The following is a 23397-nucleotide window of genomic DNA, read 5'->3' as shown; positions in this document are numbered from 1 at the left end:
GGAATTATAAATGCATTCTTGTTAGTTCTAATTCCATAGATATATAGGTGTTAGGTTAGCTTGAATAGGCGAGTAGGAACTCGACAGATTCTTATGAGCAATATTAACCCTGTCAATCAATAAACTAGATAAATTAGTCAATCAATTCAATTGAAGAATACAATAGGAGTGTTAGATAGCTCATAACCCTAGATCGTTTTCATTACATTGATATCATAAAAATATGCGCTTTCTCTATTCAAAGTTCATTATTTATATTTCTTTATTTAATTAGTTTAGAATCAAATATTTCTAGGTTTAATTCTTGTTTAGGTAATTAGGATAGCCTAATTTAGTTAGTAGTTAATCATAAGTCCTCGTGGGTTCGACATCTGACTTCTAGTCACTTTATAACTTGACGACCGCATATAATTGCATGTGCGTTTGGTCGCAACAAAAATGAAGAAATAAAATAGAAAATTATTACATCAGGAAGTGATGTTACAGCTCATACCAACATTACGTTGGGAACAAGAAATGACTTTGACTTTGGCCCCAAGAAAGAGGTAACTGGATACAACCCTTCAAATGCCAAAGGGACATTTACAGTTACACAATAAAACAGATTTGCCATCTTAAATGACAACGGATGGGAACTTCAAAATAAAAATCCCAAAAAAAAAATCAACCCAATCCAACACATCATCAAATTTATCAGCTACGCACATCCAATTCCAGTTCACATCAAATGATTCCACAATACCCACGGAACAAAAGCTTCCTACGACCAGAACCATGAATAGAAAAATAGCTAAACATACAGCAACTATAAAAACTACCTTTTTACGGACCCCACACAACATCAACCCCAAAGACCACGATCCAGAACCTCACCCATCCAATTTGTTCCCTCTTTTGGCCAATTCACACAAAATCACTCTCTTCACATTTAATTCACTGACTACTACTACCCTTCCGTCTACCCCTAGCACATGCCAATACCACTCATTCCTCCCCTATCACCCCTAATCCAACCCTATGGCACAAAAACCAGACCTTCCATCACCCTCCCTCCATTATAACCCCTCTAAACAACTGCCCATCTGAAATGTCTCCTACACCCAACCAACTATCCCACTCCCCACAAATCACACCACCATAGTTAGCAATGTGGAGACACTACCAAAACTACCGCTGGAACCACCACTACGGCCTCCACCAGAACCACCATTACGAACGTACCACATGGAACAAGACTACCAAATCCAGCCATAAATAACAAACTACTACTTCGAAATGACGATTATCCCGCTCCCAACAGTCACCAACCACCAAATCTATTACAACCAGATGAGTAATTATATGTACGGCCTAATGAATCAGCAGTGGGCTACACCCCACCATCTTCCACAGGATCCAACTAACCACCAAACATAAGCAAACCAGGAACCGACGACTGTCCTAAAAATAGGAGGCCCTAATCTTGGATACAACACAATAACTATTCCAGATGATAAAGCAATACCTCTACACCAACAAATAAGCAACAATGGTACTACAATCACTCTACACCCAGGAGATAGCTGCCATGGATCTTATTTAACAGCTAAGAAACCACAATACTACCAAAAGTAGGAGTTCCCACCTTCTCCACAGAACCAGGAGGAGATTGCATCCCTACAGGCCAACTGGTTGCTCTTGTCACCAGAACAGGTACTATCCGAGAATCTGGACATTGAGGATCAACTAACCCCATTAGAGCCATTATCCCTTTTGAACATGGAGGAGGCAATGGCTATGATGTTCGATCCCGAACAACATGCGCCAAACATCCTCGATCAAATTCTCTAGAACATCACACTGCAGGAATCACTGTCAATGACACTCCACAAAAATAGAGAAAAAAGTTGCTTTATAACTGTCCCAACAAAAGTCCAGAGGATTGTGATGAACATCTACTCCTACCCGCTTTCAATCCTCCACAAATATGCTATTCTGATAATTGCAACACTGATGGAGGAGGATATCCTAATAGACAATGGGGTGGACCACCCACTTGCGTATGTCACTAGCTCCGGGCGGGAGTTCGAGGATCGTTAATGAGCCACATATGAAGATACCTCTTTGGAACTGCAGAGGGTGCAAAATCCCTGAATTCAGGTAGAGCATCAAGGATCTCGTGGACTAGAACAACCCCTCCATCATCTGTCTTACAGAGACACGCATGTAGAATCATTACGACCTCATGGAGTTTATTAATTTCACTGGCCTATTTGAGCTTAGTGCAGATGGGTACTCTGGAGGTGCTGCCCTATGTGGAAGCATGAAGAGCTTGAGGCTGACCCAGTCACCTTTACTGATCAATAGATCTATGTCAATATCCATGTTAGAGGAACATCACACCATTGGTTTTTATCCTTAGTTTATGCGACTACGAACCTAGATAATAGAAAATTTTTATGGAATAACCTAGAAACTGTAGCTAAGAATCATACTATGCTATGGCTTCTATCTAGGGATTTTAATGAAGTAACATCTGCTTCTGAAAAGTTTGGAGGAAGACCAATAAATAATACTAGGACTACTGCCTTTCTACAGTCCCTAGACAATCTCAATATGATTGACTTAGGGTTCACGGGACCCAGGTTCACGTGGACAAATAAAAGAAAAAAGGGTCCACCAAATCCTGAAACGGCTAGACCGTTTCCTTGCCAACCCGGACTGAGTGGGGACATACCCTGATGCGACTGTGGCTCATTTTCCTCGCACGCACTCTGATCGTTATCCGGACATCTTGAACTTAACAAAACCTATGAATAAAATCACCCACATATTCCGCTTTGAAACAATGTGGCTAAACCATCCTGATTTTAATAATAGTTAACTATCATTGGTCAAACAATATATACTACAGGAATTCCATATCATCTTTTACGAAATATGTGGAGACATGGAATAAGGGCATTTATGGAAATATCTTCAAAAAGAAATAAACATTACAAAATAGAATATTAGGTATTCAAAATATGCATCTTACCTACAAAAAGGACTTCTGTATAGACCTTGAGGAACAACTCATTTGCGAATATAATGGAATCCTAGAAAATGAAGAGGACTTCTGAAAATTAAAATCTAGAGTCCAATGGCTAAATAATGGAGATGTCAATACCAAATTCTTCCACATCTCGACTATCCAACGAAGCAGAAAAAATAGAATCCTAGGACTCAATGACTCTGTAGGAATATGAACTTTTGACTTACAGAATATACCGATGAGTTTACAAAGCCTTAGCTTTATGTTTTGATGATCTAACAAACTTACTGTCAAAGAACCAGATAAGGAACCTAACGCACTTGGTACACATCGCAAATCAACGAACTTTGGCTAATGTGAACTGCTACAACTTCAGAAGATAGAGAATCAACACAGGGACCTAATATCTTTGTGTTCCCCTGACAGCAGTACGAAGTCAACTATTTATAGCTGGAAAGTGGATGCCTGCACTATAGGCAGAAACAGTGCAGCACAGTTCTGCAGTCACTTCTCATTTGACCTACCAAGTGATTACATCATTCAAGTGATGTCATCTATCTTGTATTAACAAAGTGCATTACAACAAAACATCACTTGAACTCTTGAGAATTCATTCAAGCATTCAAGCATCTGACATTCAAGCATTCAATTCTCAAGTGCATCAAGAACAAAGTTTAACACTACTACGGACCAGTTCCTAGAGATAGTATTTTGTATGTCCTTAGTTGAGTTGTAACTTTGTAATTGTTCTTCATTGAAATTCCTACTTTTCTTATCTAGAAGCGTTACTTAGGAACCTCCTGTAAAACTATAAACCATTAGTGTTTGTGTCGTGACTAGAGTTAGTCATGAGTTGAAGTCTTTATAATAGGTGTATTGCAAAGTGGCTTGTAATATGTGTATTACAAGTTAGTGAGGGATTAAGAGTTTAATTCCTAGATTGCATAGGTTGTAATCTAAAGTTGCTCATAGTGAAGTTGAAATCCTACCAGTGTAGGTGGTAATTTTTTATCCCCTTGAACAGGGATTTTTTCACATAAAAATTCCCTGTCTTATTTGCTTACTATTTTATCAGCATTCTCAGTAGAAACTCATAGAAGACCTGGTCTCTATATAGTTTTATGGACTCATATATTCTTTATGGAACATAATCTTAAACCACTTTACAGACATTTACACTACTGAATTACCATTTTGTTCTAGATATGTTACCCATAATTCAAACACTCTTAATATCCTCAGTGACAGAGATAAAGAATTCCTTAGTAGAGACTAAAATACCCTAGAAATTCACAAAGCAATAAAGTCTTTTAAGCCGCTCAAAGCACCCAGACCAGATAGTATTCACCCAATATTTTTTCAGAAATGTTGGGCGGACACAAGTCCCTCAATTATCAACACCTGCTCATATGCTTTCCGAACCCTTACAATTGATCTTGAGATAAATAAGACATTTGTATCTCTCATCCCTAAGAAAAAGAAATCCACAGTACATCTCCCACTATAGATCTATTAGTCTTTACAACACGATCAACAAGATATTTACTAATATTATTGTTAATAGGATACAGCCATTCCTTAACAAAACAATTAGTCCTAATCAGTGCAGCTTTATTCCGGAAAGACGTGTTGCTGATAATGCAATAATATTTTTGGAAGCTATTCACTCCTTTAAAAAGAATTCAGGAGGCAAAGAAAAAATGATGCTTAAACTAGACTTAGAAAAAATATTTGATAGCCTGGAATGGTCGTTTATTCGAAACTCCCTACATGCCCTCAACTTTCCTATTAAATTAATCACACTAATTATGAACTGCATCTCAACATCATCTACCTCTATCATAAGCCAATTGTCAACCAACATATTTCTTTGAACTCTCTCGTGGCATACGCCAAGGGGACCCATTGTCACTATACCTCTTAATCATCTGTATGTAATCAATTAGTAGGTACATTGACTATGTTGTGGACATTTGTCAATGGAAACCTATAAAAATTAGTCTATCAGGACCCCTCATATCCCACCTCCTATTCGCAGATGATCTTATCATCTTCTCTAAGGCAAAGGCAACGAGTGTTGCCTCTATCATAAACATCTTCAACTCCATTTTCCAACAATTTGGTCAGCGGATAAACTTCACAAAATCAAAAATTCTCTTCTCAAAGAATGTGGATAGCAACACCCAGAGCACGCTCTCCACAATGCTAAACATTAAGGCAATAAACTATGTAGGAAAGTATCTTGGCTTCCCAATTACCAATCTACAATCAAAAAGCTATGAATATCAATTTATCCTTGATAGAATGAATACAAGACTAAAAGGCTGGAAAGCAAAGCTCCTAACCCAAGTAGGAAGAACCACCCTTATTCAGTCGGTTCTGAAAGCTATACCAACACACTCAATGTAACTCAATTATCTGCCTACGTCTACTAGAAAACATATCGACTGCATTTAATGGGACTTCTTATGGGGATCAACTACAAAAAAAGAAGGGTGCACCTAATTAATTGGGATACTGTAACATCACCAAGACAAGAAGGAGTCCTGGGTCTTGTCAGTTCCAAGAGAAAAAACCTAGCTTTCCTTTGTAATATCATTTGGCGCCTCTACGTCAGCCCAAACAGCCTATGGGCACAAGTGGTAGGTCAAAAATATCTAGCAAGGCAGGATCATAAAGATTTTATCGCAAACATAGCTGACTTTTATGTGTGGAAGAGCCTTGTTGGAGCTTACCCCTTCTTTGCAAAAGGATTAGCTTGAAATGTGATGAATGACAACTATATTAATCTTTTGAAGAACAACTGGGTCATCGCCCAGCTACCTCTAAGGGCTCTCATCCAAGGTCAACTAAAAAATGTAGATTTGGGGAAAAATTTCTCACACATATTATAATCAAACTCTTGGGACCTAAGCCACTTATCCTTTGAACCTCTTACAGACATTCAATCACTAATTCACAGCACCTATCTACGATTCTTTTAAGCTGTCGCAGATAACTTCTTTTGGAAACCAACCACTGACGGCTCCTTCACTATCAGGTCAGCCTATTCTTTAATAAGGCAATGTCTATCTATACAAACACCAAGGGATTTCGAACACACTTGGATATGGAAAGCCAACTGCCATAATAAACTCAAACACGTCCTATGGTTATTAATCATAAAGTGCCTACATACATAATCCATGCTATATTACAGGAAAATAATTCCATCCCCCCTTTGTCCTCACTGCAATGTTGTGGAAGATACCGAACACATCTTCCTCCATTACCCACGAAACAACATCATTTGAAACACTCTACATATAGACTTTGAACCACCAGATTTTAGTACGTGGGTTAAAGAACTATGTACTTCCAATGGCTCAACAACTCTACCAAACAAAATTAAAGTCCCATTATCCATTATCACCCCCATTACCTTATGATGGCATATCTTGTTACACCGTAATAATAACTTGTTCAAAAAAACATCTGCAATAATCACTAGCAACACACCAATTGCCCAAGCAATTGAATACCTCTACTTCACAAGCCAAAAAACAGGCCAACAGAAAACCACTAGAATTCAAAGTACGGTGGGAACCACCACCACCAAACATCTATAAACTCAATATAGATGATGCATACAGAAAAAACTTCAACTATGGAGGAGCAGGAGAAATCATTAGGGATTCCCATGGAAGTTGGATAGCAGGGTTTTCCCGCCGCGTTGTGGCAACTACGCCACTCCAAGCTGAACTTACAGCCTTGCTCAAGGGATTGGAACTGGCCTTTACTAAAAACTTAATGCCACTAATAGTGAAAACTGACTGTCAGGTATTGTCCATAATTATAAAACCGCATATGATTAATGATGCTTACACAATTTTACTACATGATTGCAGGTTCATCATCAGCCATGAACCAACCACCAGTCAAGCACATATACCGTGAAGCCAACTCAGTTGCCCACATTTTAGCAAACCATGCAAGTACATGGATACTGGAAGGAAATGCAGGACGTGAAGACATATTTTGGAGCACAGTGTCTTTATTTGCTTTCTTTACTTATCGCAAAGACTTATTAGGAACTACATCGTTAAAATATATTTCATGTTGTAATAACACTCTTTAGTTTCCTACTTTAATACATCTCGTCGTTCACAAAAAGTTTTTTATCATAAGTTTAAATTATCATATTATGACATAATGTAAATAGCTTAAATCTATCCTTTATTAAAACACCAACATAAAAATAAAACAGTAAATAAAAAAGCTTTATAGCTTATTTGGTCAAGTTTCTAAAATCAGCTTATTTTAAAATATGTTCTTTTCAAATATGTTTTTAAAAAAGTACTTTTAATGAAAAATAATTTGTGTTTGGCTAATTAATTTGAAAAGTACTTTTGAACATCAATTAATGTTTGACCAAACTTTTAAAAAGTGATTCTAAGTGTAAGCTAATTTTTTTATTACTCTCAAAAACTCTCCTTCTACTTCTATTTAAAAGTATTTCTTTTGAAAACTTAGCCAAATATTTTAACTTTGGAAAAAATACTTTTTGACCCAAAAAAAAGGGATCGGAAGGTTTATGAGTTGCCTTAAGCAAGCAAATGCCGGATATGTCTTGAACACCAGGAATCTTCCCTGATCTTTTGCTTTTTTCTTTTCTTCAAGAATCTTCCTCCATCTTCGAAACCACAAAAAACTGAGGAAATAATAGTTAATACGTTTCGTTCAAACACTACAAAGAGAACATTTGCCTCTGTACAAAAATCCCGCTTTATTCACTGCCAACTCTTCAACATGTCATTAGCTTGTTCTTTTATCAGTCACCCCCTTAAAGCAGTATTCCTCCTTCTTTAACTTTTGTAAATATTCTTTCTGGTCATGAGTACTGAATCATCCAGAACAAGCCAAGAATCACCTTCCCCTTTTTATTAACTTCTTGAAACTAAACACCACTTCTCTAAATGGAAAAACTCTCCAAAATACATCACTGTAGTGATCCTACTTCATACCCTGAATAATAACACCAAATTCTCTTGAACCAAACTCAAAAAAACCCATTCTTGCCATGGGTACATCCGAACCAGAGGACTCTATTGTGAAAATAAATAGCAGGGAATCCCCCAAAACCCCTAAAGAAACTGAATTGTCCGTTTCTTCAAAACCCCATTTCAACAAGAATGACAGCAACAACAGTAATAAAGATTTAAACATAGTGAATGAGTCACCAGTTTCACAACATTCACCGTTACACATGGCCCAGGAAGAAGCTTTACACTACAGTTCCAGCTCTTCTTTAAGGAAAAAATCTAGTCTTTTGGTGAGTAGGACCAAATCAAGGCTATTGGACCCACACCCACCTGAGCAAGATCAGAGGTCTCAGAATGTTGCAATGAAATCTGGAGCTTTATTAAGAGATAGTGAAATTGAAGAAGATGACGCTTTTTCAGATGAGGATTTGCCTGAGGAATACAAGAAACTGGAGTTCAGTCCATTAACTGTACTTCAGCTGGTGAGTTTGGTTGTAATTATTGCAGCTCTAGTTTGCGGTGTTATATTTAAAGTATTGAGGGAAAAAAAGGGCTTTGGGCTTGAATTGTGGAAATGGGAAGCAGTGATTTTGGTGTTGATTTGTGGAAGATTGGTTTCTGGTTGGGGGATAAGGTTAGTGGTTTTCTTGATTGAATGCAACTTTTTGTTGAGGAAAAGGGTTTTATATTTCGTTTATGGATTGAGAAATTCAGTGCAAAATTGCATTTGGTTGAGTCTGGTTTTGATTGCTTGGCAGTCTATTTTTGACAAGAAGGTTGATAAAATGACTGGTGGGAAGGTTCTACCTTATGTGTCAAGTATTTGGGTTTGTCTTTTGGTTGGTGCATACATTTGGTTGCTGAAAACACTTCTTGTGAAGGTGCTGGCTATGTCATTTCATGTTAGTACATTCTTTGACCGTATTCAAGAATCGTTGTTCAATCAGTATGTGATTGAGACGTTGTCTGGGCCGCCGTTGGTTGAGATTGATCAGCAGGAGGAGGAAGAGAAGGTTATGGCTGAAGTGCAGAAACTTCAGAGTGCTGGGGCTACATTGCCTGCTGATCTAAAGGCGAGTATATTTGCAAAAAGACCGATTGGAACACCACGCAAGAGTCCTACGTCTGCTACTACGAGGAGTTCTGCATTTTCGAGGGTTATTTCTGAGAAGGTGAAAGAAGAGGAGCGAGGAATCACTATAGATCATTTGCATAGACTGAATCAGAAGAACATTTCTGCTTGGAATATGAAAAGGCTGATGAATATGGTTCGAAATGGTGTGCTGTCAACTTTGGATGAGAAGCTACCACAGTCGACTCATGAGGATGAATCGGCTGTGCAGATCACTAGTGAAAAAAAGGCTAAAGCTGCAGCCAAGAAGATATTTAACAATGTGGCTAAGCCTGGCTCCAAGTAAGATTTTTCCTTAAAAAGACAAGTTTAGTTTCCTTCACTGTAACTTACCTATCTCTTCGGACTACTGATGCTAACAACAATTAGTTGTTGCCCTTAAATTCCTATGTTATCATAGCTCTGCAGTTTATATTTGATATCTCTGCTATTATTTCTGAAACTTATCGTGTTGTTAGTAAAATAAATAGGATAATGTTAAGTGCCCGCTTCGGCGAAAGCTGGACCAGAAGTTACAGCCCATAATTCTTTTATATTCTTAGCTCTTGTGTTGTTCTATAATCTATTGTTTTCCAAGCTCATTGGTTTACTTAATTGGTGGTCTGTGACTGCCATACATCAGGTTCATCTATCTGGAGGACTTGATGCGTTTTATGAGAGAAGATGAGGCTGTGAAAATAATGCGCCTTATTGAAGGTGGAACTGAAACCAGCGGCATAAGTAAAGGGGCTTTAAAAAATTGGGTGGTGAGTATATAAGGCCAATTTGCCTCTTCTTTCCTACATTCTGTATTCAGATTTTTGCTGATGCAGAATATGCAAGTTGTCCTTGAATAGTCAACCTTTTTTCTTGGATAAATTAGTGCGAACTCATCTTAAAATTGTAGCGAACAAAAAATTTTGGTATTCATTTCAAATCATAGCTACAAAATGAGCAAAGATGGCTAGTTTCAAGAAAACATAGTTTTTTCACTTTCACATTTCACTGATGGAGATTGGCATGTGAAGTAAGAGTGTCCCGGCTATGAAAAGATGCTCTAGCTGAATGTAGCCTAACCAATTTAAACCAAAAGTAAATGAGACTTTGAAATATTGATATCCAAAGAGAGTGTGAGCTTTAATCGAAAACCTAGACTTGAGGTGGAATTTGGCCTTTCCTGCTATTTTTTATTTTTAGATAATCCTAAATTAGCACAAGTTTGATAGGATTATAATGTTTTACTTTATATTTCCCTTCCAGGTTAATGCATTTAGAGAACGAAGGGCTCTTGCTCTGTCTTTGAATGACACTAAGACTGCAGTAAACAAACTTCATCAAATCTTGAACGTCCTTGTTGCAATTATCATATTGGTCATCTGGCTCCTTATTCTCAGAGTTGCCACTACACATTTCTTGGTCTTTTTGAGTTCCCAGATGCTTCTGGTAGTATTCATCTTCGGAAACTCAGCCAAGACGACATTCGAGGCAATCATCTTTTTATTTGTGATGCACCCATTTGATGTAGGCGATCGCGTTGAAGTTGATGGAGTTCAGGCAAGAAATTCTTCCGTTTCAAAGTGTATGTTTGATTGTGTTCTAACATGCATGCTAAAGAATTTCTTTGATGCTTGTTCAGTTGGTAGTTGAAGAGATGAATATACTGACAACAGTTTTCCTAAGGTACGATAACCAGAAGATCATATATCCAAACAGTGTCCTATCGACAAAGCCCATAAGTAATTATTACCGTAGTCCAGACATGGGAGATTCAGTTGATTTCTGCATTCATATCTCAACTCCCATGGAAAAGATAGCTATGATGAAAGAGAGAATAACAAGGTATATCTACAGATATGTATGGAACTTCGAGCTATAGTGGTCTCACTTGCTTTTTCACTTAGCTAAGCATTAGAAAAACATGCTCATCATAATATTGCAGAAAGGACTCTGATTTGTCATATTCGTCCATAGAATTCTTACTCCTATAGGTGCATATATGAGAATCAAGATTGCTGTTATAACTAGTAATAATATAATTGGCTTGGCATGCTAATGGTAAACTGCACAAAGCGATAGTACTTTTGACTTTCTTCTTAGCTTGATCATGAGGAGTTGTTAAATTTTCTTGTACTTTTGATTAGTTATGGTTATGGCTTCTGCACTGGCAGGTATATTGAGAACAGGAGCGATCATTGGCACCTAGCTCCAATGATTGTAATGAGGGACGTGGAGAACTTGAACGGAATAAAATGGTCAGTGTGGCCCTCACACACGATGAATCACCAAGATATGGGAGAGAGATGGGCGAGGAGAGCTCTTCTGCTTGAAGAAATGGTAAAAATATTCAGGGAGCTGGATATCCAATACCGTATGCTACCTCTTGATGTCAACATTCGTACCCTGCCACCATTGTCTTCAAGCAGAGCTCCCTCTAACTGGTCACTTTGTGCTTAATTGATCGAAAAGGTCACACATTTGAGAATCATTCAAGAGGGCTGTGATGGTTTGTTACTGGAGCAATTTTCTACAAATGCTCAAGAAGGGTGTAGGCCGAGAAGTATTAATCCAACTGTGAATGATCCAGTATTTTTTGTTTCTCATCTAATAGCCAATGGTTGTGTACATAGTTAACTTTGATGTCTTTTTTCAGTTGAAAATGCTGTAATATTGAACCTGAGACCCCTTACTAATTTTAAAGTCCGAACTCTAATTAGATGTTCAAGAGGCCACAAGTTCATTGTTACTAGTTGACTGTAAGTAGATGTTATCAGGCCATAAGATCATCGTAAATAAGATATTGTTAGGCCGAGTATTAACTGTCCTAATTAATTTAAAATTGAGAAAATGACCCTCTACAGTCCCTCAAATTTTAAGGAAATTTTACCACCTATAGAATAGGTTAGTACCCTATTTATATTTTATAAATACCCTTTTAAAATATTACATTCTATAAATACCCTTTTTAGTTTATAGCAAAAAATTTAAATTTAGTTCCATCCTAAAATTAAGGCTTAATATATGCTACAAAATATTTTTCTATCTCATTTTTTTTTATTTTCTCTCACCTAATTAGCGTATATCTCCTCTCATCAGCTTTTCTCTCTCTTCTTCAATACACTTTTCCCTCTTCTCCCACAAACACACGTTCCATACACTTCAAAAACCCTCCTCCGCCATTATCGCGTATACTTCTCCGCCATTATCACCCCACACGCCATTCTTCTTCGCAACTGTTCTCAAGCGTAGTTTGACGGGCAAGTTGGTTCTCAAGTGTTTTTTAGAGCTTCACAGTTGTATTTTGGAAATCTTCTCCCCGTAGGTAATTCAACTACTTCGAAATTGCTTTTTCATTAGTTTGTTTCTATAAGTTTTTTTAGCGAATTTACACAATTTTCTGATATATCTTCCATTTGTATTGTTAATCACCAGGATTCTTTGAGTTTTCTCTCTAATGTCGGATGCAACGCCACTCAACAGACTACCCAGAGGTATACCCACCAAAATTCTCTATTTTGATGGGCCCTCTTTCTCGTTGCAACTGACTCAAGCGGAGAAAGATTTTGCAGGTTTATCAGCATCCAAAGTTGATGAAAGAAGAAGTAAATTACACAATGACAAGTTGAAAGAAGTCCAAGTTGATGAAGCTTCAAAAGAAACCAAAAATCAAGTTGGCTCAAAGAGGAAAAAACCTATGAAAGATTCAAGAAACCAAAAGGTAATTGGTATTTGTTACATGTATTCTGTTGTATTCATATGTATCTTCTTGTATTTTTGTACCTTTTTGTATAGTGTATTCTGTTTCTTCTATAGTATGTTTATGTATTCATGTGTATTTGGTTGTTTCCAACAGTTCATTTTTAATGTAATCTTACCTGTATTCATATGTATTCATGTGTATTTAGCGTTTGCTAATGTATATTTGCGATAATTCAATTGTCCAGTTTGACCTCAAATGTATTCATATGCATTCATATGTATTCAGTTGTATTCATCTTAAATTATATCTGTATGTTACAAAGTATGTTAGCATATATTTAGCCTAGTCACTGTATCTAGTCTTCTGTAAAGGTTTGTAGTTGTCTGACATGCATTTGGCCTTGTCACTGTATCATGTCTTACATGTATTCCAAAAAAACTTAATATGTATTTTTGCAATGTATTCATCTGTATTAACATGTATCTTTCAATGTTCATTGCAGGGAATTGATTTGTTTGTGAAACACCAGCCAAAATTAGCACCCCATATTAGTAGTTACACTAACACTGATATAGTATCCCAGCTAAAAGATAATCTTACTCCCGATCAGTTCCAACAATTCGGCAATACATGCTTTGGCTCATTTCTTCAAATGAAGCGATTTGATGTTCAACATCAACTCTTCAGATGCTTTATGGCTCGATAGTTAAACGGCACTCCAAACAATGTATTTGCAGTATACATCAATGGTACTGAATTACATTTCACATTAAGGGAGTTTGCGCTTGTGACTGGCCTCAAATGTGTAGGTAAAGATGAAGATTTTAAGTTTAGTGAAACTCCTCCTAACCGGCTTATTGCGACTTATTTTGGAAGTGCTAATATTGTAAAGAAGAAACACTTGAGACAATGCTTCAATGACAAGACATGGGCCCCGACAATGATGAGGATGCTTTGAAGATATCTTTGTCGTATTTCATCCACACCTTTATATTTTCATCTGAGAAGAATAGTGCAACAATACCGAGGCTAGATTTTGACTTAGTAGAGAGTGGGCGCTATTCTGAATTTCATTGGGGTATTAAAGCATTTGAGTTGTTGATAAACTCGATTAGCAAGAAGATGGATGCTTTGAAGAAGTATTACAGGATAGCTGGGATGCCCCTAGCTATGCAGGTGTGGTTTTATGAGTGTTGTTCTTCTGTTGGTTCCAAAATTGCAGTCCGAGTCTGCGACGTGGTCCCCAGAATACTCAATTGGAGAACCACCGGAAATCAGCCAACATTTTCTTATCTGACGAACGGCATGTTCAAAGACACCGGAAACACGGTAATATACAAATGTTATCAATATTCTGAAGATAATTGAACACAAATACATCTATAATTTGCATACATTTGCATTCAGTTAGAGGGAAAGCCTATTGTAATATACATTGGATTCATAAGCTTATATACATGAATACTTGCATACATATTAATACATTCTAAATACAACAGAGTTAAATACACCTGAATGTAGCATTATACAGTTATGCATTAATATGTTTTTTGTAAGTCATAACTTATTTTTGTTCACAGATTGTGTTCAAGGACATCACTCCTCTAGATATAGAGCTTGCTGTTATTCAGGTTCCTCAAGTGTGCGCCGATATTGAGAAAATACCTACTCCTGCGCATTCAGACAAATCGGGACAGGATACAGATGACTTTTCTCCTACACCCAATCTTCAATCTAAGAAGAAACATGTTGAAAGTGTTGGTCCATCTTCATCACCGCCACATAAGAAGGTCAAGGAACAACCCAAGATTCCTACAAAAGAACTAGAATATCAGCCCAAAGTCCCTCTTGTTTGTGTTTCTGATATTGGACATAAACTTGTGCATGACCATCAGCTCCCAGAAGGCCAAAATGAGGAAGTATCTTCTTTGAGGAAAGACCTAAAATCATTCAAAGAATACGTGAGTATTTACCCACTGATTAATCAATAAAGTTTGATAGCTATGTGTTTTAGTATTTTTCTAACTATTTTGTACTGTTAAGGTTATTGGAGAGTTCAAGTCTCTAAGGACATTGATCAATGATAACTTCAAGATGCTTTCAGACCATCTTCAACAAAATCAGCAAACTGAACCCATAGTGAGACATGATGGTGGCATTGACACAGATGTCGGAGATAATAATGAGGTATAAAAGCAGTTATCATATTGAACATATGTATTTAGCTGTATTCATATATGTTTTAATCTAACCATTTTACTGTTGTATTTAACTGTTATTCAGCTCTATATATATGTATTCTGACTTTTAAATCTTAACATATTGAGCATATTTTTTTAGATGTATTCATAACTGTGTTACACTTAATCTGTAATATCACTTTAAACTGTTGTATTTATTTTTATTTCAACTGTATTTACATGTATTCTGCTTGGTTAATCTGCATTTTCTGTAATGTATACTAGCTACTTATATGTATTTAATCTTTTTTCTAACATTAAGTTACCATGCTAACAATGATACATACAACTACCAGAAAACTATTTCAGAGGTACCGTCCATCATACCATCTACCACAAACCAAGAGGATGTATCTAAAGAATTCTATGTTTCTCAATTTGAACTGGACGACAAGTTTCTACCCAGTCAAATTCCAGAAACTAGAATAGTTGTTCACGCCAGTGCAAAAAAAGATGAAGCCACACCAGTGCAACCTCAACGAAATAGGCGACCAAGTAGATGGAACTCTTCCCCTTATCAGTCTAACTTCGACTCAGGAGGTAAGTGATTTTACAAACGTAATATTCAGCATTCATCGTGATTGAATCATTTATAGTAGTCCATAAACACAAATTCAATTTACAGCATGTTCCTCTGTAAAGTTGACAACCATCTTTGAGAAAAGACACCCGTTTGAGGAAGATCCAATAACGGCGCCACATCCTATGTTACTCATTCAAGAATATGACAAGTGGGTTCGTGAAGGTCTTCTAGCAAGACATGATCAGAAGTGAGTTTTCCCCCCGTTCATTGTATTATGTTTTCATTTTTTTTAAGGTATGTACATAATGAGTTTTATATCATACTTGTAGAGGTAATCTCGACAACCATTACAAGAAAAACAAGTCTATACTTCACATTCCATTGGATTTTGGAGTTTATCAAGTTGATTCCAAAAACTGGTTTTACCTTCTATCCATTTACGGGAAGTTATGGGATGACAATGTAAGTCTTTCCCAAAAATGATAATCTTATCTTTAAATAATAACATGTTGTTTTATTAACTTGTATTTAGTTGTATTATTCAGTTGTATTCAGCTGTATTTTTCTCTGATTTCCTATGTATTCAGCTATAGTCAATTGAATTAAACTGTATTATTAACCTATAATTAACTTTATTGAAACTGTTGTATTCAACTGTATTGAACAATTGAGTTACCTGTATTCATCCAATGGCAGTTAAATTCAACTATTTCAACCAGCTGTCCAGATCTGTATTCAACTGTATTACACTGTATTCCACCAAAGTCAGTTGAATTGAACTGTATTATTAACCTATATTCAACTCTATTCTACATGTTGTATTCACCTATATTAAGGAATTGGATTAGTTGTATTCATTCAATGTCAGTTGAATTCAATTGTAGTCCATAATCTGAATACAGTTGTATTCACCTGTATTACAGTGTATTCCTCTATTTTCTGTATTCATTTGTATTCAAAAAAATTTTAGCATCTGTATTGAGGTATTCATATATATTATTTCTTAGTTGAAGCAAATAAACTCACACTATCTACCAACCTCTTTTGTTTATAGCATATGGATGTCATATTCTACTATCTGCAAAAGATGGGCAAGTACAATCAGCATAGGGACTTCACGTTTACTACTGTTGATTGTATATTCAAGACAAGAATAGCTGAAATATATGACAGGTATGAAGATACAGATAGTAATGCTAATGTATCCAAACAAGAAGACGTTGTATGTGAGTATATTAGGGGCTACAGATTGCATGCTAATGTACCCTGGCATACAGTGGATAATGTCTTGATACCAGTGAACTTGAAGGAAAAACTTCATTGGGTGTTGGTTGTTGTGACTTTCAAAGATAGATGTATCAAAGTGTACGACTCGTACACGTCTTCCGGTCATGATGCATATATAGTCTCTGAGATTGTAAAGCTAGCTAAGCTACTACCTCTGTATCTGTCAATTAGTGGATTTTACAGAGATAGTCAAGCCATTGACTGGTATGCTTATCCCGCATACACAAACAAGGATCATAACGAACCTTTTGAAGTTATCTTCGTTCCAAATCTGCCTCAACAGAAAGCGGGCAACATGTAAGTATCCAATCATCATTCTTATATGTTTTATACAAATCTAATTGTATTAATTATTTTATATTATGTTTCAATCAATTATTTTTTAGGGATTGTGGAGTGCATGTTGCAGCCTTCGCGGAGTTTCTGAGCACTATTGGAGAGATTACACAAAAAACACCATTTGATGCCACTCTTCTCCGTCAAAGATATGGTGCTCTGTTATGGGACTATGCTATGTGCAAGATAGATGCTGATGCAATAAGCGAGAGTGAAGCACCTTCAAAGATTGAAAGGCAAATCTCTGAGTCGGAGGCAAAAATGCAGATAGTTTTAGAATAGCTTTAGTTTTTTTTTTGAGTTTAGCTTGAACAATGATACTGATTGTAGTGGTTTTGGTCGTAGATGCTATTTACTTACATGCTGAAATTTGGTTAAGTTTGCTTGAACAGGTTTTAGTTAATGCACATGTTAGTTACAATTTCTGAAACTTTATGTATGCTGAATGATTTTTGTTAATGCCAATTTTTTATTTGTATTCAGCTGCATAAGATCAACTTTATCTTTCAGTATTAAGTAGTTGTATTATTCTGTTTAGCTGGTTGTATTAATCTATATTATTCAGTTCAATTCAGTTGTATTAAAGTGTATTTATCAGTTGTCTACAGTTGGTATGCAAGTATATTCAGCTGCATCTATTCAGATGTAACTTTGAATTGACTAGAAACAATACAAGTTATATTTATTAACTTGTATTTAGTTGTATTATTCAGCTGTATTTAGCTGTATTTTTCTCTGATTTCATATGTATTCAGCTATAGTCAATTTAATTGAACTGTATTATTAACCTATAGTCAACATTATTGAACATGTTGTATTCAAATGTATTGAACAATTGAGTTACCTGTATTCATCCAATGGCAGTTAAATTCAACTGTTTCAACCAGCTGTCCAGATTTGTATTCAACTGTATTACAGTGTATTCCTCCAAAGTCAATTGAATTAAACTGTATTATTAACCTATATTCAACTATGTTCAACATGTTGTATTCACCTGTATTAAAGAATTGATATAGTTGTATTCAACTATACTAAGATACTCTCACAGCCACTTCATATATATTTATATATATAGAAATAATTCAACTAAATAAATTCAGAAAATATTAACGAAAGTCATTCCACAATATATTACTTCGAAAAAAGAATTCATTATAGCTGATAATGTCATAATAAGTGTTGAGAAATTGTCGAGTCACCAATACATGTCAGAATACAACTATTTATTACGTGGAGCATTCCTACAAGTTCGCTTGTTATGTCCTCCCTGCCCACATATGCTACATGAATGTTGATTTTTCGGCAACAACAATTCACTTAAATTTTTGTCGCGCTTCTTCTTTGGCCTTCCAGGAGGTCTTTTCCATTTGGGTGGTAGTACAACCTCCTCTGCAACATACTCTGGTATATTCCAGTCATTTTTGTCCGGTAGCGGGTACACTGGCACATCGTATGTCATTACAATTGTACTTGACTTGTAATAGCTAGAGCAATATTCTTCAGGCATTAAAAACTTGCTCTTCAATACATCCCAGGCATGTGGGCATGGCAATTTATCAATTTGGAATCTCCCACAAACACATTTTCTCTCGAGCAGGCAGACTGTGTAATTCCTCCCACCATCGTTAACAGTATGTAAGAATTCAGTTGAGGGTACCACCTACATTTAAAAACAGAAATATAAGTTTTGAACACATTTACATGAATTAACAAATATATACTACTGAGTTAAATGGTTACTATCAACTTCGAAAATTGCAACTTCATCCAATTTCAGTTAAATTCAGCTGATTCCAGCAACTGTATTCAACTGTATTACTCTACAGTCTGCATTTGTATGCATTTGTATTCAACCTTTTTTGAGCAACTGTATTCAGGTATTTCCAATCAATTTAAACTGTATCAATCACCTGAGTTCCATTGTAATCATTATCACGTGCATACAGTCTTAATAATAACATGTATTTAGCTGTATTCATCTATATTATTTACTAGTTCAAGCAAATATTCATAAAAATGAACGGGTAGTTCTGCCTAAAAAAAATTGTATTCAGTTGTATACAGCAATGCCATAAAAAATTAACTTACAGTCATACGGGTACACATGGTCTCATTCAACTCCAGCATTTCCTGGTATTTTTTCCCAAGCGTCTTGTATGTCTGAGTAGCTTCTTTACGGTTACTACAATTCCAACGACCAAACATCTTCCTAACTTCTTCGAGGAAGTCATATATTGGCAATTCCCTTGCTGAAACTAGTGCTGCATTGATTGACTCAGCGATATTTGACGTCATTGTCCATCCCCTATTAACAAGTGCATACAACCTAACCCACTTTTCGTAACCAGCTAACTCTAAGTATTCTTTCACCCTAATATCTACCTTCTCAACCTTCTCCATCAGACTATCAAATTCAGTTTGTGTGTATGTTTTTGCCATCGAGAAGTATATCTCACTCAACTTGGCATGGCTCTTTTTGAATTTCTTGTATACGTTATTCCATAGATGCCATATGCAAGCACAATGCGGTAAATCCGGATACACTCTCGATACAGATTTAATGATGCTCTCATTTCTATCTGAAACAATGCACATGTTTTCCCTTACATCGTATGCTATCTTGAATTGCTCAAAGAACCACGTCCAAGCAGCATCGTTCTCTAAATCAATAACACCGTATGCTAGTGGCAATATATGACCTGTTTAATACAATTGAATATAATTGTTTTTAAATACATGTTTTCCAATGCTTTAAATATTAACAAATTGTATTATTATTGAGATACTCACCTGCACCATCCAACGTGCTTGCAGAAACGAATGTCCCGGTGTAGTAGGATTTTAGATGACTTCCGTCCACTACAACAATTGGTCTACAATGATCAAACCCCCTTATAAATGCATACAATGATATATACATGTACATGAATTCATTCTTTGACGATTTTTCCATTCTTATGTGAGAACCTGGATATGTCTTATCCATTGTATATAAGTATCCTGGTAATTTTTTGTATGAATCAGCCGGTTCACCTCTAAGAAAATTCATTGCCTTTTCTTTAGCCCTCCACGCCAACATGTAGCTAACATCAACACCTAGATCTGATTTCACGTCATCAATAATGTCCCTCGGAGTGTATTTCCTCTTATGGTTTGTAAGCTTTGTCCTTATAATACCACTTATAAGGCTGCTACTAGCCTGCCGCTGCTCGTACACTTTATCCTTCAGCAGACATGTATGGTTGTCATTGAATTCTCTCACCTTGAATAATTCCGATTTGTTAATGCTTGAAGCCTTAAACCTCCAATCACAATCTTCTGAAATACATATTAATGCATAGCTGGAAAGAAAAGTTCATACATCAGACAACTTAATGAATCTGACATATATACTTCCTATTCATAAAGTACCAAATTGATATCTGTGTATATGTAATTTTGTATACTAACGAATTCCAATATTGTTAGATGTGATTAAATACAATAAATACAACTAAATACATTCGTATGAATAATCAAACACTTAGTAACATTATAGACATAATATGAAAATAATCATAGCCACTGTTGTATTTTTTCAATAATAAAATACACCTGAATACATATTATTAAGAATACTAAACAAATATAAATTTTCAAAGATGTTCATCATCTGGAGGAAACACACAACTACAACTAAATACAACAAAGTTAAACAAACATCAAACCTGACAGTATTAGACCGATCAACACGGAATTGAAACCTTTGAGCTATAGCATAATTCTTCATCACCTCTTTCAATGTAGCCTTATCCTTATAAACTTGTCCAGCCATAACCTCCTTTTGATTAGTTTTTGAAATTATCAAATCCTTGTGGAGTTCGAACACTCCAATCGCTTCTCCTGAATTGGCAAGTTCTATAGCTAGTGTATCATCTGTATCGGAATCGTACATTTGAACTGCTTCGTCTATCTGCACAATGTCGCCTTGATTTAAACCATCTCTGGAGATAAGCTCTTTTTCCATAGTTGTAATGCACAGAGGATACATCCCAAATTCTCTGTTCTCTTTTTTCAATTTTACATACACTCTGTAACCCATATCATTGTGTATTTCCATTGGCGTGCGATTGCCTTCAACATTGTATTGTATTTTAATGGTATTTGTGCTCAAATCTATACCCAGTTGATTAGAAATTGAACCAACTAGATCATTAAAGGAAGCATACTCAATCAGTATTCCCTCAATGGAAAAGTCGATATAATTACCCTCATTGTTCCACTTTCCAGAATGACGCAACAAAACTGTCAAGCTTGCCATATATATAGAAGAGTTATACCTTCTTTTGTATATAATTTGTATCAATCGATAAGGAGGAGAAGAAAATCGCACAATATAGAAGCAAGTTGCTCTGTTTCTTCGCTTCTTTCACGTTTCTGTATTTCTGACTTTGCGAAGAATACAGATTGATGGGATAACTTTTAAGTTTGTTGAGTAAAATTAGGAAAATCAGAATTGATTTGATTTCCTTCCGTTTTTAACATCTTCGTCGACCCAGATATTGCACAGATACGTTACGTATTTAGCGCTACATACGTTTGAATACAAGTAAATACATATCAGGATTAACTGGATTTCCTTTTTGTACGCCGCTAATTTTTGTTGTATTATTAAATACACTACCTTAAATACATTAAATACATTATAGAATTGCATAAAAGATATCTATAGGACGTAATATAGCAAAGGGTTTCTATTAATGGCTAATTAGGACTAAAAGATGGTGCTTTGTGAAAAATTCTCAAATTTTAATAGCCCATGTTTTTTCGTAAAAATAGCATGGTATAGCCAGTTTTCGGACTGGTCATTCAAAAATAGCCAGCGTTTACGAAGTCAATGAAAAATTGTCACTATTTTGCTGCAACAGAGACCGGTCCAGCATAATATACTGGAGTTCGGTGCACCTGTGTATGAACTCCAGCATATTATGCTGGACCAGTATAATTTGCGGACTCCAGTATATTATACTGGACAATTATACTTGCTGGAACTCCAGTATATTATGCTGGAGTTCTAGTATACTTATGCTGGAACTTCAGTATAATATACTGGCGTATTTTTCGGGTTTTAAACAGTGTTTTCGCTCAGATTTATCTTTACATGAAAAGTGACTAAGTTTCGATTACTTTTGAAACTGGGCTATTTTTGAACGACCAGTTGTAAATCTGGCTATTTTTGAACTTCGGCCCAAACATATTATATTTAATAGCCCCAAATATCTATTTTGTATATTGTTTGTATAGTGACAGTCTATTTTGTATTTTTTTTTTGTATAATGACAGTCTATTTTGTATATTTTTTGTATGGTGACAGTCTATTTTGTATATTTTTTGTATAGTGACCATCTATTTTATATATATTTTGTATAATGACAGTCTATTTTGGATATACAGTCTATTGTATATAAATTGTATAGTGACAGTCTATTTTTTATATATTTTGTATAGTAACATGCTATTTTGTATATATTTTGTATAATGATAGTCTATTGTTTATATTTTGTATAGTGGTTGTTTATTTTATATATATTTTGTATAGTGACAGCCTATTTTGTATAGTGACAGTGTATTTTGTATATATTTTGTATAGTAATAGTCTATTTTGTATAGTGACGGTCTATTTTGTATCCCGAGCATTTTTATCTATCAACGTGTATAGATTTTTGCATTATGTATAAAAACGTATATATATTATTCTTTTACCTTAACCTTATCTATCCAACGTGTATAGACTATTTTGTATAAAAAATAATTAAGAAGCTATTGACATTTCTATTAAAACAAAAATCAGAGAACGGTAATGAACAAAAACAATAGGTCCACCTCACAAAAAGATTAAAGTAATTGTATTGAATCATAACTCACAAGACTCATGTTACTCTATTCAAGTTGCAATTATAGAGATGTTAAGGTGGTGCTTTGTCTTAGAATGAGATGAAAATAAATTTCCCAAAAAAATTTCAAAATTGAAGAAGTGTCTTGAAAAAATTTCAACACCTTTTGAAAACAAACATAATATGGTTGATATTGAACAGTGTTTTAAAAGGCGTTTTCAGGGCGAGGTGCACCAAAAATGCCCCGGGGCGATGGTGTGGGGTAAAAGTCTCAAGAGGCGTACGCCCAGCAATTC

At 35.6% G+C, this 23397-nt stretch overlaps 3 protein-coding genes across 3 annotated transcripts; 2 read left to right on the top strand and 1 right to left on the bottom strand.

Moving 5' to 3' along the window:
- The first annotated feature begins 7583 nt into the window (after positions 1 to 7583).
- LOC107807221 (mechanosensitive ion channel protein 8-like) lies at positions 7584 to 11867 on the top strand. Its single transcript, XM_016631562.2, has 5 exons — positions 7584 to 9448; positions 9789 to 9912; positions 10406 to 10699; positions 10782 to 10984; positions 11314 to 11867. The coding sequence occupies exons 1-5, from the start codon at positions 8073 to 8075 to the stop codon at positions 11597 to 11599; spliced, it is 2283 nt and encodes a 760-aa protein (XP_016487048.1). The 5' UTR covers positions 7584 to 8072; the 3' UTR covers positions 11600 to 11867.
- A 1902-nt stretch (positions 11868 to 13769) lies between these two features.
- Positions 13770 to 17510, top strand: LOC142174458 (uncharacterized). The gene is made up of 8 exons (XM_075240256.1): positions 13770 to 14171; positions 14423 to 14803; positions 14886 to 15029; positions 15379 to 15622; positions 15708 to 15852; positions 15935 to 16067; positions 16660 to 17189; positions 17279 to 17510. Exons 1-8 carry the CDS (start codon positions 13770 to 13772, stop codon positions 17508 to 17510), a joined length of 2211 nt encoding a protein of 736 aa, XP_075096357.1.
- A 937-nt stretch (positions 17511 to 18447) lies between these two features.
- Positions 18448 to 21528, bottom strand: LOC107831350 (uncharacterized). Its single transcript, XM_075240255.1, has 5 exons — positions 20936 to 21528; positions 20019 to 20569; positions 19317 to 19927; positions 19139 to 19207; positions 18448 to 18888 (listed from the first exon to the last, which is right to left on the bottom strand). Exons 1-5 carry the CDS (start codon positions 21526 to 21528, stop codon positions 18448 to 18450), a joined length of 2265 nt encoding a protein of 754 aa, XP_075096356.1.
- Between the last annotated feature and the right edge of the window lie 1869 nt (positions 21529 to 23397).

The sequence above is a fragment of the Nicotiana tabacum genome, chromosome 20 (assembly GCF_000715075.1).
Source record: "Nicotiana tabacum cultivar K326 chromosome 20, ASM71507v2, whole genome shotgun sequence".
Taxonomy (NCBI): domain Eukaryota; kingdom Viridiplantae; phylum Streptophyta; class Magnoliopsida; order Solanales; family Solanaceae; genus Nicotiana; species Nicotiana tabacum.
This window is presented reverse-complemented; position numbering and strand designations above follow the sequence as displayed.

Bases quoted from the DNA above. Each gene is read 5' to 3' on its own strand.
- LOC107807221 (XM_016631562.2), top strand. From the start codon at position 8,073: ATGGGTACATCCGAACCAGAGGACTCTATTGTGAAAATAAATAGCAGG. The intron at 9,449-9,788 runs GTAAGATTTTTC...GCCATACATCAG, and splicing joins GTGGCTAAGCCTGGCTCCAA to GTTCATCTATCTGGAGGACT. The intron at 9,913-10,405 runs GTGAGTATATAA...TTTCCCTTCCAG, and splicing joins GGGCTTTAAAAAATTGGGTG to GTTAATGCATTTAGAGAACG.
- LOC142174458 (XM_075240256.1), top strand. From the start codon at position 13,770: ATGGGCCCCGACAATGATGAGGATGCTTTGAAGATATCTTTGTCGTAT. The intron at 14,804-14,885 runs GTGAGTATTTAC...TGTACTGTTAAG, and splicing joins TAAAATCATTCAAAGAATAC to GTTATTGGAGAGTTCAAGTC. The intron at 15,623-15,707 runs GTAAGTGATTTT...TTCAATTTACAG, and splicing joins GTCTAACTTCGACTCAGGAG to CATGTTCCTCTGTAAAGTTG.
- LOC107831350 (XM_075240255.1), bottom strand. From the start codon at position 21,528: ATGGCAAGCTTGACAGTTTTGTTGCGTCATTCTGGAAAGTGGAACAAT. The intron at 19,928-20,018 runs GTGAGTATCTCA...TGTATTAAACAG, and splicing joins AAGCACGTTGGATGGTGCAG to GTCATATATTGCCACTAGCA. The intron at 19,208-19,316 runs GTAAGTTAATTT...TAAATAATATAG, and splicing joins CCATGTGTACCCGTATGACT to ATGAATACAGCTAAATACAT.